General features: G+C 40.4%; 1 protein-coding gene across 3 annotated transcripts in view; it reads left to right on the top strand.

The window, feature by feature from the left end:
- LOC309700966 (receptor tyrosine-protein kinase erbB-4-like) overlaps nucleotides 1–12,483 on the top strand; it is a 371,528-nt gene that overhangs the window by 338,565 nt on the left and 20,480 nt on the right. For 2 of the 3 annotated variants that reach the window (XM_082524896.1, XM_082524894.1), the window contains exons 21-23: nucleotides 1,568–1,729; nucleotides 6,837–6,912; nucleotides 7,111–7,257. In XM_082524896.1, coding sequence (XP_082381022.1) covers nucleotides 1,568–1,729; nucleotides 6,837–6,912; nucleotides 7,111–7,257 — 385 coding nt within the window. The remainder of the gene's footprint in view (nucleotides 1–1,567; nucleotides 1,730–6,836; nucleotides 6,913–7,110; nucleotides 7,258–12,483) is intronic. The other variant, XM_082524895.1, reaches the window with a different exon arrangement.

Genomic DNA, 12,483 nt, shown 5'->3' on the forward strand with positions numbered 1-12,483 from the left:
TTTTTTTAACAATATATTGTGAATGTCAAAGAGCTTCTAGAAGGAAGTTTCTCCACCTGGCAGTCATTTCGGTAGTGCTTCGGGGCTCTTATTTTAAATCCACTGTCAAAATGAATATGGAAAGAGCTTTTCTGTTATCATCGGGGCATAAAAACTGTATAAAGCCACCAGTCTAATGTGACAGAAATAACTTTTAAAAATGGGTATTCTTCCTGAAAAAATTGGCTTTTGAAGCTTTTTCAGGTCACACTTCTTCTACGCATGCTCGCCATTAAACAACTCTATGACTTCATTAAGAGGTCAATCAGTATTGCTGACGTCACACCATTCATAATGAAAAACTCCATGCATTCATCTTTTATTCACATATTCGTTACTATCAAAACGAGAAGATAGAAATATCTTGAGCGACCCCTCGTTTCTTTATGTTTTGCTGCTTCAAAACAGCTTTCTTGTAATTTTTGTAGGGTATCAAAGTTTTTCTTTGGACATTGGCTGCTTTTTCACTCATTTTGAGTCCAGACCTGACTATCTAAGGAAACTGTGGAACACAGGCAACCACATCAGTCTCGGATTGGCCTCCCCAGAGCCCGGATCTCATCATTATTGAAGCAGTGTGGGATCACATTGACAGAGAACAGAACAAAACGCAGAAACACCAAAAGAAGAGCTTTGAGTGTCCTTCAAGAAGCCTGGAGAACTATTCCTGAAGACGACTTAAAGACATGACAAGAAAGCTGCCTAAGAGAGTTCAGACTGTGCTGAAGAATAAAAGTGGTCACACCAAATATTGACTTTCAAGCTCGTTATGATTGTACAAACTCTGTTTTTGCCTTATTTACTGTATTTACATGTGCGTTTTCAAATGTTTCAATAAAACACTGCACCTCTTTCCCATTCCCTTGCAAAATATAAAGACATGAGAGGCAGCTCAAGACTTTTGCACAGCAGTGGATGCCACCAAATAGTTATAAATGTCGTGAAACTATACTCCAGCTAAGTTAGTTATTTGCTGTTTGTTGCCATTTTTGCATTTACTGGATTCTGTTATATGTTTCTATTAAGGTTTCCACTGAGCACATCTCTCTTTCTTATAAGGTCTCTGGCGTTTACAGCTTCTACGTTTAAAATGTGTGTCATCATTGACTCAGTGGCCATGAATATCAACAATTCAATGTTCTCTAACCACAAATCTGTGGTGACATCACTGTCATATGAGTGCTCACAGTTTGGGAAATTTTAGACTGAGAAATGTTGAGTTTTGTTTTTGGACTCTGACAGGCAGATCGTCTGCGCCAAAAAACTGACATCTCTGAAATGCTATAAAAGCCGACTTGGAGTCTCCATCTCTTTGAGTCATGTATATGAGAAGTGCTAACAATGAATGATTGAGTCTAAATGTCTGCTTGGATGTGCAGTTAATGACAATGACAATTATGACAATAATTTTATGTTAGTGCTGACATTTGCCACATCACCGATCTCAGACTGCTTCAGTCTTGAAATTTAAAATGATGAATGACTTCATGAGAGGATTCGCAGTCAACTCTTTCTCTCTCTGTCTCAGGGAATGATGTACCTGGAGGAGAGGAGGCTGGTCCACAGGGACCTGGCAGCTCGGAACGTGCTGGTAAAGTCTCCCAATCACATCAAGATCACCGACTTCGGCCTAGCCCGACTGCTGGACGGCGATGAGAAAGAATACAACGCAGACGGGGGAAAGGTCGGTGTAAGTGGAAGAGTGTTAATCTTTATGTGTGTACAGCGCAATTTCACATGCGGGACAATTGATATGAAAGTACTAAAACTACAAGACTTGTGACAGGGAAAACCGTACATAAATGACACTTTTCACAATAATATACATTAAATTCAGTTCATTTCAATTCAGTTTTATTTATATAAACTTGTCTCACTTTATCTGAGCAAAATCACAGTAACTGTTGACTCGAGGCGCTTTATATTGTAAGGTAAAGATCCTACAAGAATACAGAGAAATCCCAAACAATCAAACAAACCACTACAAGCAATCACTTGGTGATGGTGGGAAGGAAAAACTCCCTTTTAACAGGAAGAAACCTCCGGCAGAACCAGGCTCAGTGAGAGGCAGCCAACTGTCACCCTATATCAGGTGTGCATAATTATTAGGCAACGTCCTTTCCTTTGGCAAAATGGGTCAAAAGAAGGACTTGACAGGCTCAGAAAAGTCAAAAATAGTGAGATATCTTGCAGAGGGATGCAGCAGTCTCAAAATTGCAAAGCTTCTGAAGCGTGATCATCGAACAATCAAGCGTTTCATTCAAAATAGTCAACAGGGTCGCAAGAAGCGTGTGGAAAAACCAAGGCGCAAAATAACTGCCCATGAACTGAGAAAAGTCAAGCGTGCAGCTGCCAAGATGCCACTTGCCACCAGTTTGGCCATATTTCAGAGCTGCAACATCACTGGAGTGCCCAAAAGCACAAGGTGTGCAATACTCAGAGACATGGCCAAGGTAAGAAAGGCTGAAAGACGACCACCACTGAACAAGACACACAAGCTGAAACGTCAAGACTGGGCCAAGAAATATCTCAAGACTGGTTTTTCTAAGGTTTTATTGACTGATGAAATGAGAGTGAGTCTTGATGGGCCAGGTGGATGGGCCCGTGGCTGGATTGGTAAAGGGCAGAGAGCTCCAGTCCGACTCAGACGCCAGCAAGGTGGAGGTGGAGTACTGGTTTGGGCTGGTATCATCAAAGATGAGCTTGTGGGGCCTTTTCGGGTTGAGGATGGAGTCAAGCTCAACTCCCAGTCCTACTGCCAGTTTCTGGAAGACACCTTCTTCAAACAGTGGTACAGGAAGAAGTCTGCATCCTTCAAGAAAAACATGATTTTCATGCAGGACAATGCTCCATCACACGCGTCCAAGTACTCCACAGCGTGGCTGGCAAGAAAGGGTATAAAAGAAGAAAAACTAATGACATGGCCACCTTGTTCACCTGATCTGAACCCCATTGAGAACCTGTGGTCCATCATCAAATGTGAGATTTACAAGGAGGGAAAACAGTACACCTCTCTGAACAGTGTCTGGGAGGCTGTGGTTGCTGCTGCACGCAATGTTGATGGTGAACAGATCAAAACACTGACAGAATCCATGGATGGCAGGCTTTTGAGTGTCCTTGCAAAGAAAGGTGGCTATATTGGTCGCTGATTTGTTTTTGTTTTGTTTTTGAATGTCAGAAATGTATATTTGTGAATGTGGAGATGTTATATTGGTGTCACTGGTAAAAATAAATAATTGAAATGGGTATATATTTGTTTTTTGTTAAGTTGCCTAATAATTATGCACAGTAATAGTCACCTGCACACACAGATATCCCCCTAAAATAGCTAAAACTAAAAACAAACTAAAAACTACTTCCAAAAACATTCAGCTTTGATATTCATGAGTTTTTTGGGTTCATTGAGAACATGGTTGTTGTTCAATAATAACATTATTCCTCAAAAATACAACTTGCCTAATAATTCTGCACTCCCTGTATATTCATTATATAATTATATGTAATTAGTTTTTAAAGTGTTTGAATTGATGATATTTGTTACATTTCTTTTTTCCATCCTTAGTTTTATTTCTAGCTCCACACTGGCCTTGTTAGCACAGCCTGATTAGTTTCATAATACATCTGTGCGCAGCTCTTGTATATTAAAATACAAGCACTTAGAGCACTTACAGCGTTAAAAGAAGACAACAGTGGAGCAAATCAGAAACAACCTGACAGCTCGTTGATTCACGAGAGCTTCCTTATTACCTCCCAATCAGTGGCTTTACAGTTAAAAAGGAACCAGCTGTGCGATTCTTTAAATATTGATTGGATCATAATTATCTGAGTGCACAAATCAGTAATTAGTCCCATTTCACTGCAGGGCAACCTGCATGTGACGAATAAAGCTTTGATTGATTGATTGATTGATTGATTGATTGATTACAGATTAATCACTCAGTAACTGTTTTTGTTTTGGAAGGAAGCACCATACTAGATGCATACTACTACTTCCTTGTTGGATAAGGAATACTTTACCATTAACTACCTTTTCTGTATCACCATGAGTAAAGAATACTTATTAGTTACTTATTTCCTAGGGACTGTCACTTATTGGTTTTTGTCTGTTCAATCAATAAGGCAAAGCATTTAAAGATACAGTCATATGAAAAAAAGACCCCGAGCTTCAAAAATGACACCTCACGATTCGGTAGATTGTAGAACCAAAAACTTGACGGAAGGATTTTCAGTCTCTCACATCATTGTGGAGAAAATCTAAATCGTGCTGCCATGTTCTTTTTAAAGAGGAGAAGAAAGGCACAAGTCACACTTGTTCAGTGTTTTTCTACTTCTACTTGGGATGGGTCTCATCTCAAGAACGACGAGTCAGCATACAGAGAGGAGGTGCAACAGCTAACGGACTGGTGTAGAGTTAACAACCTGTCTCTGAATGTGGATAACACAAAAGCGATGATTGTTGACTTCAGGAGAGCACGGAGAGATCACTGTCCACTTACCATTGATGGATCATCTCTGGAGGTCATCAAGAGCACCTAATTCCTTGCTGTCCACCTGGCAGACAACCTCTCCTGGTCCCTCAAGACTCGCTCCATAACCAAGAAGGTTACAGCATCTGTACTTCTTGCGGAAGCTGAGAAAAGCCCATCTCCCTCCATCTATTCTTACCACGTTCTAAAGTGGGATTATTGAGAGCATCGTGAGCAGCTGCATCACTGTCTGGTATGGTAACTGCACCGTATCGGTTCGCAATACCCTATAACAGATAGTGAGAGCAGCTGAGAAGATCGTTGGAGCCCCTCTCCCCTCCATCGCGGACACTTATAGCACCCGCTCCATCCACAAAGCCACCAGCATCGTGGAGGACCCCACACACACTCTTTACCCTGCTGCCTTCTGGAAAGAGGCACCTGGGACCTCACTACCAGACTATGGAACAATTAAAAGTGTTACCATAGAGAGCTTTGAAAACTCCAGTCAAAAGCCGGCTCAGACAGTCAGGGGCTGCATAGCTGTAAAGTAAAGAAGACACAACCTCTGTTACTCTATCATCACTCATTTCAAATGTCAGCACAGCCAGTCACACACACGGCAGAGTTGCAGTGATTAATCTCAGTGTGTTTTTCTTTTGTCAGACAACTTTGTGAAGATCAAATAATGATCTTATCGGCGTCAGAGCAATAGCGGAGAATTACTTTTCATGTCACTTAGCAGGTAGTATCCGTACCCCGCGATCAAATCACTGTTTTGTGCCCGTTTAGCGGAACAAAAACAGACACGTGTAAATGAGAACAACAAAATCATAAGTGTGGCTTTGTTTAATCACAGCAGAGGTAACGATGGAGATAAGGAGGAACGTCAGCGGGGTTACAGCACCGTGTTGGCTCCATCTGGCCAGATATTAATTGCCAAGCTTAATTTTGCTGTTTATCAACCCAAAAAAGGGAGAAAAATAAGAAGAAAGGCTGTCGTTTTCATATTTCAGTCATTTAGACGCAAGTAGTTATCTTTACAAGAGCAAAACAAAACAAAAGCACTGTGATTACAGTTTCAAATTTAGAAAAATTAACGCTTTTTGGTTCATGAGCACCTGAAGTAGCATGGACGTACAACAAAAACCCCAAGGAATGTGTTATGTTGAGCACATTTGGTCAGAAAAAACAGTGGTGAACTTTAGCACAATATAATTTAGAAGCACTTCATGCAAACAAATAACGTAGCCGCAGCTCCCAATCAGTTTGTTTTGTTTGGGGAACCAGTCTGCATTAATTAGAATCGCCTTCTCTTTTTCCCCACCCCACTCGAGACTTCCTATGCAAATGTCCTGATCAACTCCCTTTATTAAATTGGCTCATTCATCGCTACACCCATTCAGTTGGAGGCCCGTAGGTAGCCACTGCATCTTGAGTTGGAGCAGTTATCTCTGGACACGAAAAGGGTGGTGGGAGTGGGAGTGTGGTTGCGGGGTGGGGGGGCAGTATTTTCATAAACCAGGCGAGTTTGATTCAGCCATTCTGAGTGATTGGCTCCATGTTGGTATTCACTGATGCCTGGAAGAAAAAAGAAAAAGAAAGAAGGGTGGGGGCTGTTGTCAGCACATCTACACGTATGCCATAAAAATAGACGTGCCGTGGGAGATAAATCAACAGAGATGAAAGTGGAGGTGCCATACCACATTTCCAACCTGAAGCAGTTTCATTTCCTCCCTTCCTGCTCATTTCCCCAAAGAATGTGTGTGTGTGTGTGTGTGTGTGTGTGTGTGTGTGTGTGTGTGTCTGTCAGGCTACCAAACGAAGGGAGGGGCTGGATTTTAAATGACCTCACATGCAAAAGGACACATAATTGCCTTGCTCAGTAGACATGCTGAAAATCCAGTCAATATGGAAATCACACAGTGGTCGGGATTTGGCGCGACGTCTGCCATCGTCCTTGTCGGGAATGTCGAGAGATCTGCTGTTATTACTGTTTCGCACCCCTTCCCGCTCTCTTTAGGCTGCTCGGATAAAGTGAGACAAATGGCCGATACAATCTCATTTAGCATCTTAAAAAGCGCACTCGCTATTGATGATTTCTGAGTCCAATCAATCACAATACTTGAGTAATATTGAGCAAAGCAAAACTATGGTTGAAGGCGCTGTCGATTGCCCAATAGCTTTTGAATGCTGGAGTAAAAGAAATGGCTGCTTTTGAGCAAACCAGCATAATGGAAAGTTGTCTGCAATTCAGGTATAAATGGATCAGATGAATGAGAAGCTAATAGTTCAGATTTTAGTTGTTTTATTTTTAATGTCTCTCCTCAGATGCCCATTAAGTGGATGGCTCTGGAGTGCATCCACTACAGGAAGTTCACCCATCAGAGTGACGTGTGGAGCTACGGTGAGTGTATTGTAGGCGTCAATGTTCCTCGTGCTCCAGCGACCTCAAATCCTGTTTAGTGTATCTGCATTTGCATTTTCACCCGCTCCCTGTCTCCTGTCGTTCTCTGGGTCCCTCTGCCTCACCTTTCCCATCTTTCTCCGTCTATCTTATTAATATTTTTGTTTTTCTACTCCTCTTCCGCACAACACACTCCAGGAGTGACCATCTGGGAGCTGATGACATTTGGAGGCAAGCCTTACGATGGGATCCCCACGCGAGAAATCCCAGACATCCTGGAAAAAGGCGAGCGCCTGCCCCAGCCGCCAATTTGCACCATAGACGTCTACATGGTCATGGTCAAATGTAAGAACACACACACACACACACACGCGCACACACACATGTCAGACTTCTTCCTGTGTCTGAAGCAAAGTGATGAGCGGGGTATAATTTTACATGTGAAAAGAAATGGCATAGATAAGCTTGCTTCTGATAAACATATCTATAAATAATAACCACATGTGAAAGTCTATTTACGCATTTACAATTTAGTTTAAGTTTATTGCTGCTTTGCCAATAAACATGGCTTCCCTGCTTTTCATTTTCTTAATATGTTTCTGGTGTCAACAGGCCACCAGCTTACAATAAAACTGTCTGAAGCTAAAAGCAATGACAATGACATAACAGCAGAACCTGTAATATTTACTAATTAACACGTAAACACACAACAGCGTTAAATTTGCTTGGCTCTCGAGAGCTGCAAGTTCTTTGGAAACTAGCATGAAGTTACTAAACTAGAAAAATAGCTCATAACTGATCAGAAACCCAAAACTTTTTATTTTTAGATATAAAGAGTTTATTTAACCATGCTTTCTCCACTCTACAAGTTAGGCTTGTAGATTAATTTGACATGTGAACAGAATGAATTGAAATTAACACATAGATCCTCCTGATAGAAGAGCGTCAGAAATATTAAAAGTTATATGTGATGGCTTAATCATTCCATGGATCTTATTGGGGTTTGGACACATATCATGGTAGGTATCCTCTAGAGACAGCATATAAAAGATGTAAACCTTCATGATATCAGTTACTGGATATGCTACAGTAATATCAGGGAAAACAGTGGATGGAGACCATGGAATGACCAATTTTACTGCAACTGTGTGCAATGAACTTGCACTCTTGTTTCCTTTGAAAAGCTTGCTTTCAAAAATTGAGACCAGATCTATGATCACTCCCAGTTGGTGGTCATCTCTGAGTTGACTTTGGTGCGTTAAGACTGGCAGAATGGGGTCAAGTTTGCAACTGCATCAATTAACTGTGATCTGTTGCTATCTGCTTCACTTTTGCCATCTATGTACTCAGAAATTCACATTAACTACTTAAATTTAGAATCCAGCCTGAAATTAATACGTTTGAAATAAATAAGTCCTCTGCAAACAGTGACGTGTTTGCTAAACAGCCATTTTACTGTTAAATGGCATAGGTCCTAGCTTTTATATTGGAATTTAACCAGAATACAACCAGCGGGCAAACAGCTCGGTCGATTCTCCTACTACAAAGAGACGAGTGTAGAATGACTCAGATTTATTGCAACCTGTTGGAAAGCTATCCGTGTTTATAAATTAGATGGTAATTATGTTTAAACCCTAGCTATTTGGAGTCAGGTTGCCTCCCACCAGGAGAGCTGTGCAATGTGGTCAAAAGTGGTTACAGTAACTCCTTGCAATCAATCAACAAATGCAAAACAGAATAAATGTCACTGATTCAACATTGATTATTTTCCATTTCCAAGAAGATTGCTGTCTTATTTTTACTCTAATATGACTGCTGTTTTGAAGCTTTTGGTGTTTATAGCATATGAAGCTAATAAGCTAGCAAACTTGGCCAATAGCATGTTTTGCACATTGTGTGATACTGAGTAATGTGCAAATTTTGTCAGGCTGAAAACAGATGTGAAACTGTACTACTGGAGTAAATTAACCAACTCCTTGGAGTATGTCTCAGTATGCTGCTATTAATCTAATGAATGCCAAACAAGATCATCCACAATCAAAGTAGTCTCACCTCTACAAAAAGCGGATTTTTAAACCTTAATAGAAATGGCTGAGTTATATGAAATGGCACCTACTGTAAAGATGTCATAAATGAAATGAAGGGAGCTTTAGAGACCAAATGCATTTTTGTACCAGCATGTAAACCTGTTTATTTCTGCTCTAAAGTCTATGGGCTCTGTACTGTTTTTGGAGCCTTCCTCGAGTAGTCATTAGAGGAGCTACTGCCTCGGCCCCAAAGTTTGCTGCTTGGTGTTACAAAACTCTAGATCCATATTATATATTAGTATATAAGTTTTAGCAAATTCCTTATAGCAGTCATTCAAATATTGTTGTTGTCTAAGCAACACATAGCAGCATGAAACAATGTTATAGAGTAGCACTCCAATAAAGCACGCCTCGTGGAGAACATGATCAAATTTATTTTTATGCCATGTTTATTCACTACTGTAATTCGGCTTAAAGTGTCACGCATGAGTTGTAGTTTAATAATAAGGCTCAGATGTTAAATATTCATCTGGTGAGATGTTAGTTGGGCTCTGGGGCTTCATTTCAAGGCTAGAAGAAAAGCTGGTATATGGAAAGAAGGAAAGTAGATGAGCTGTTGTCATGAAACTGTGATGAGATGCTGGTTTATGGTCTGCAGCATACAGCCCAGCCCTCACTGGGGATAATGCCCACATCCTTGTTGGTGTCATCCTCCATCTGGACAACCACATCTCCCCAAACGCTCCCTCAAGCCAGTACAGCTCATCCAAAAATCCGCCTTCTCCCATCCTCCCCAAATTCTCCCATGTCTTTCCTATCTTGCAATCGTTCCCCTGGCTGAATTCTGTACCCTGTTGCTGGTGTCCATGGCTGTGGAGGGACCCTCCCTCCCATATTTCCAGGAAACTGTCCAGACTTGTATGCCAAACCATGCTCTGAGCTGTGCCAGCCTTTGGCTAGTTGGCTGTCCATCCACGCACCAGTCTGGTATTCACGCCGCCCTGTCTGAACTCAAGTATGTCGGAGTGACTTTTCTGTCACTCAGTCTTCTGTTGTCTGAAAATCTCCCCAAAAGTGACCTCACTTCCACTCCTCCCCACTGACTTTCTTGTTTTCCCTCTTTACTTGTGATTCTCAGTTATTTTTAATTATCTAATCTTTTGTACCAGTGTTGTATCTCAATACATTCTTATGGCTGCTTGTAGCGCAGTGAATTTAAGCTTAGTCTACTGTTCCACTCATTGTAATTCACTCTGCAAAAGCTTAAAATGGCAAATGTGTTGAAAGAGAATAATGTGATCCAGCTTAGAGCTTGATATCAAAACATATTCCCATGACAAAAATGTTAATCCAACCGAAATGTCATAATATCTAATAGTTGCCAATGGCTTTTGACAGCACAGAAGCAAACCATGAAAGCCCTGCAGCCATTTAGCCTAATAATGCCAACTTATCCTCTCTTTCCTCCTGGTGGAGAAATGTAATTTTTATGTGCTATGCTAATTTGTCTGGACGTGTCTGGACACTAATGTTGTAAATGCTGAGGTCAGAGAGGTTCATTCAGCTTAACAAGCAGCAAAAATGCTTATCTACACCTGATTTATTAGGGTAGATGTCTGATACACAGTACACCACAGAAGCTTTGAATGCTAAAAGTAAAGGGAGAATGCTTTCAAAGCTGATGAGTTTGAAGTCAGCTGTAGTATGAGTACCCTTTGTCAGTTACATTTCTGTAGTTTTGCCTCTGTACACCATCAACATATGATCGAACTACTGAATTTAAGCTACAGTTCACAGGATTAAACAAAAGTGTTGCTTTAACTGTTTAGGAATTACATTCATTTTTATACATTGTCTCACAAGTTCCATAACCGGTGTTGGTCAAGTTAATTGAAAATAGTAATTAGTTACTAATTGCAGATTACTTTTCCAATAAAGTAATCCCGTTACTTTACAGGTTACTTATTTTCAAAAGTAATTAGTTACCTTACTACTTAGTTACTTTTTAAAAACATGATACATAAAACCATATAAAGCAATAGACCTTTCAGCCCAATTCTTTTTTTTTTTCATAATCAATCATATAAAATCTGTGAATTCCACATTCCTGTGGCAGCGTGCTAGGTGCTTGCTCAGATTTGAAGTTTAATATTTACGCTGTAGAAAGACGATTTTTCCAAATAGTAATCCCTTACTTTACTTGTTACTTGAAAAAGTAATCGGATTACAGTAACACACTACTTTTAACACGTTACTGCCCATCCCTGCCCATAAGTAACTGGACAACTGAATGACAAGCAGTTTCGTGGTCAGGAAAGTGCTGTTCCCTCATAATTACATGACAAATTAGAGAACCACCTTATAATTTTACTTTTAATTTAAAGATCACAAATAGCTCTTTCAAACTATATATAATCGTGTAACATTTTTATCAATGCTTTCTAATTATGTGTTTCTGCTGCACCACCACTGCTCTCTCCTCGTCATCTCCACCTCATCTTCTTCCTCCTCACCACGAACCTCGTTTCCTGAGCTGACATCAGGGCTCTAGCACATGAAAACATTATTATTTATCCCTGGTATTGTCACCGATACTTATTGTCAGCAGATTAGACTTTTGACCCTCTCACATCCTCATATCAAATGAGTCGATTTGCTAAGTATCAGAGTCCAACAATGTTAGATCCACTTCAAAGAAAGTTTGACATACACCAGCTAACAGAGGCTAACTCCTGCTAACAGCGGCAAAAACAGCAGCACTTACTGATGGAAAAGTTTAGGATATACTCAACAACTCACCTCAGTATTACTGTCAAAGTAAGCTTTGCTGACTTTCTCAAAGTTTTAAGCCTCCTCCAGAGCAAATAGATGTGGACACTTCTCACTTGGCATATTGACAGCTGAGGTAAACAATAGTTTCTCAAGGCAAAGAATGGGATATTCCACAATGGCCAAGTCAGTGACCTGATCATAACCCAAAAGAGCATACTTCTCAGTTATTAAATGCAAACCTGAAGGCAGAGAGACCCACAAACAAGCAGCAGCTGAAGGCTGCAGTAAAGGCCTGGCAGAGCATCTCAAGGGAGGAAACAGGATTTGCTGATATCCATGGATTCTAGACTTCATGCAGCCACTGACTGCAGCAGATTTTCATTCACATATTAAAAACAGTCCCTATATTTAAGATTGTATGTCTGATTACTTTTGAACCTCAGAAAAAGAGGAACTGTGTGTAAAAAGAGCTGTGATTCCTGAACAGTTAAAGCAATACTATCATATTTCACCCAAGTAGTGACCGGATGCTGTAGAACTATCTTTTAAATTCCGTGATTTGTAGTAACAACAAGCACTTTTTTATTCTTGGTTGTGCGTGGTGTGTTTGTCACTCGTAGTCATTGTGCAGCTGACACAAATGTCGTTCCACTTATCCTACTCACTATATTTCACCCTTATTAATGTAGTTTACATTAGTGAGTGGCTGTTTTAACACCATGGAGGAAAAATCATAGAATAAGTGATTCTGACTTTATGTGATCCCACACTT

The sequence above is a fragment of the Aulonocara stuartgranti genome (assembly GCF_965226115.1).
Source record: "Aulonocara stuartgranti genome assembly, chromosome: 23".
NCBI lineage: Eukaryota > Metazoa > Chordata > Actinopteri > Cichliformes > Cichlidae > Aulonocara > Aulonocara stuartgranti.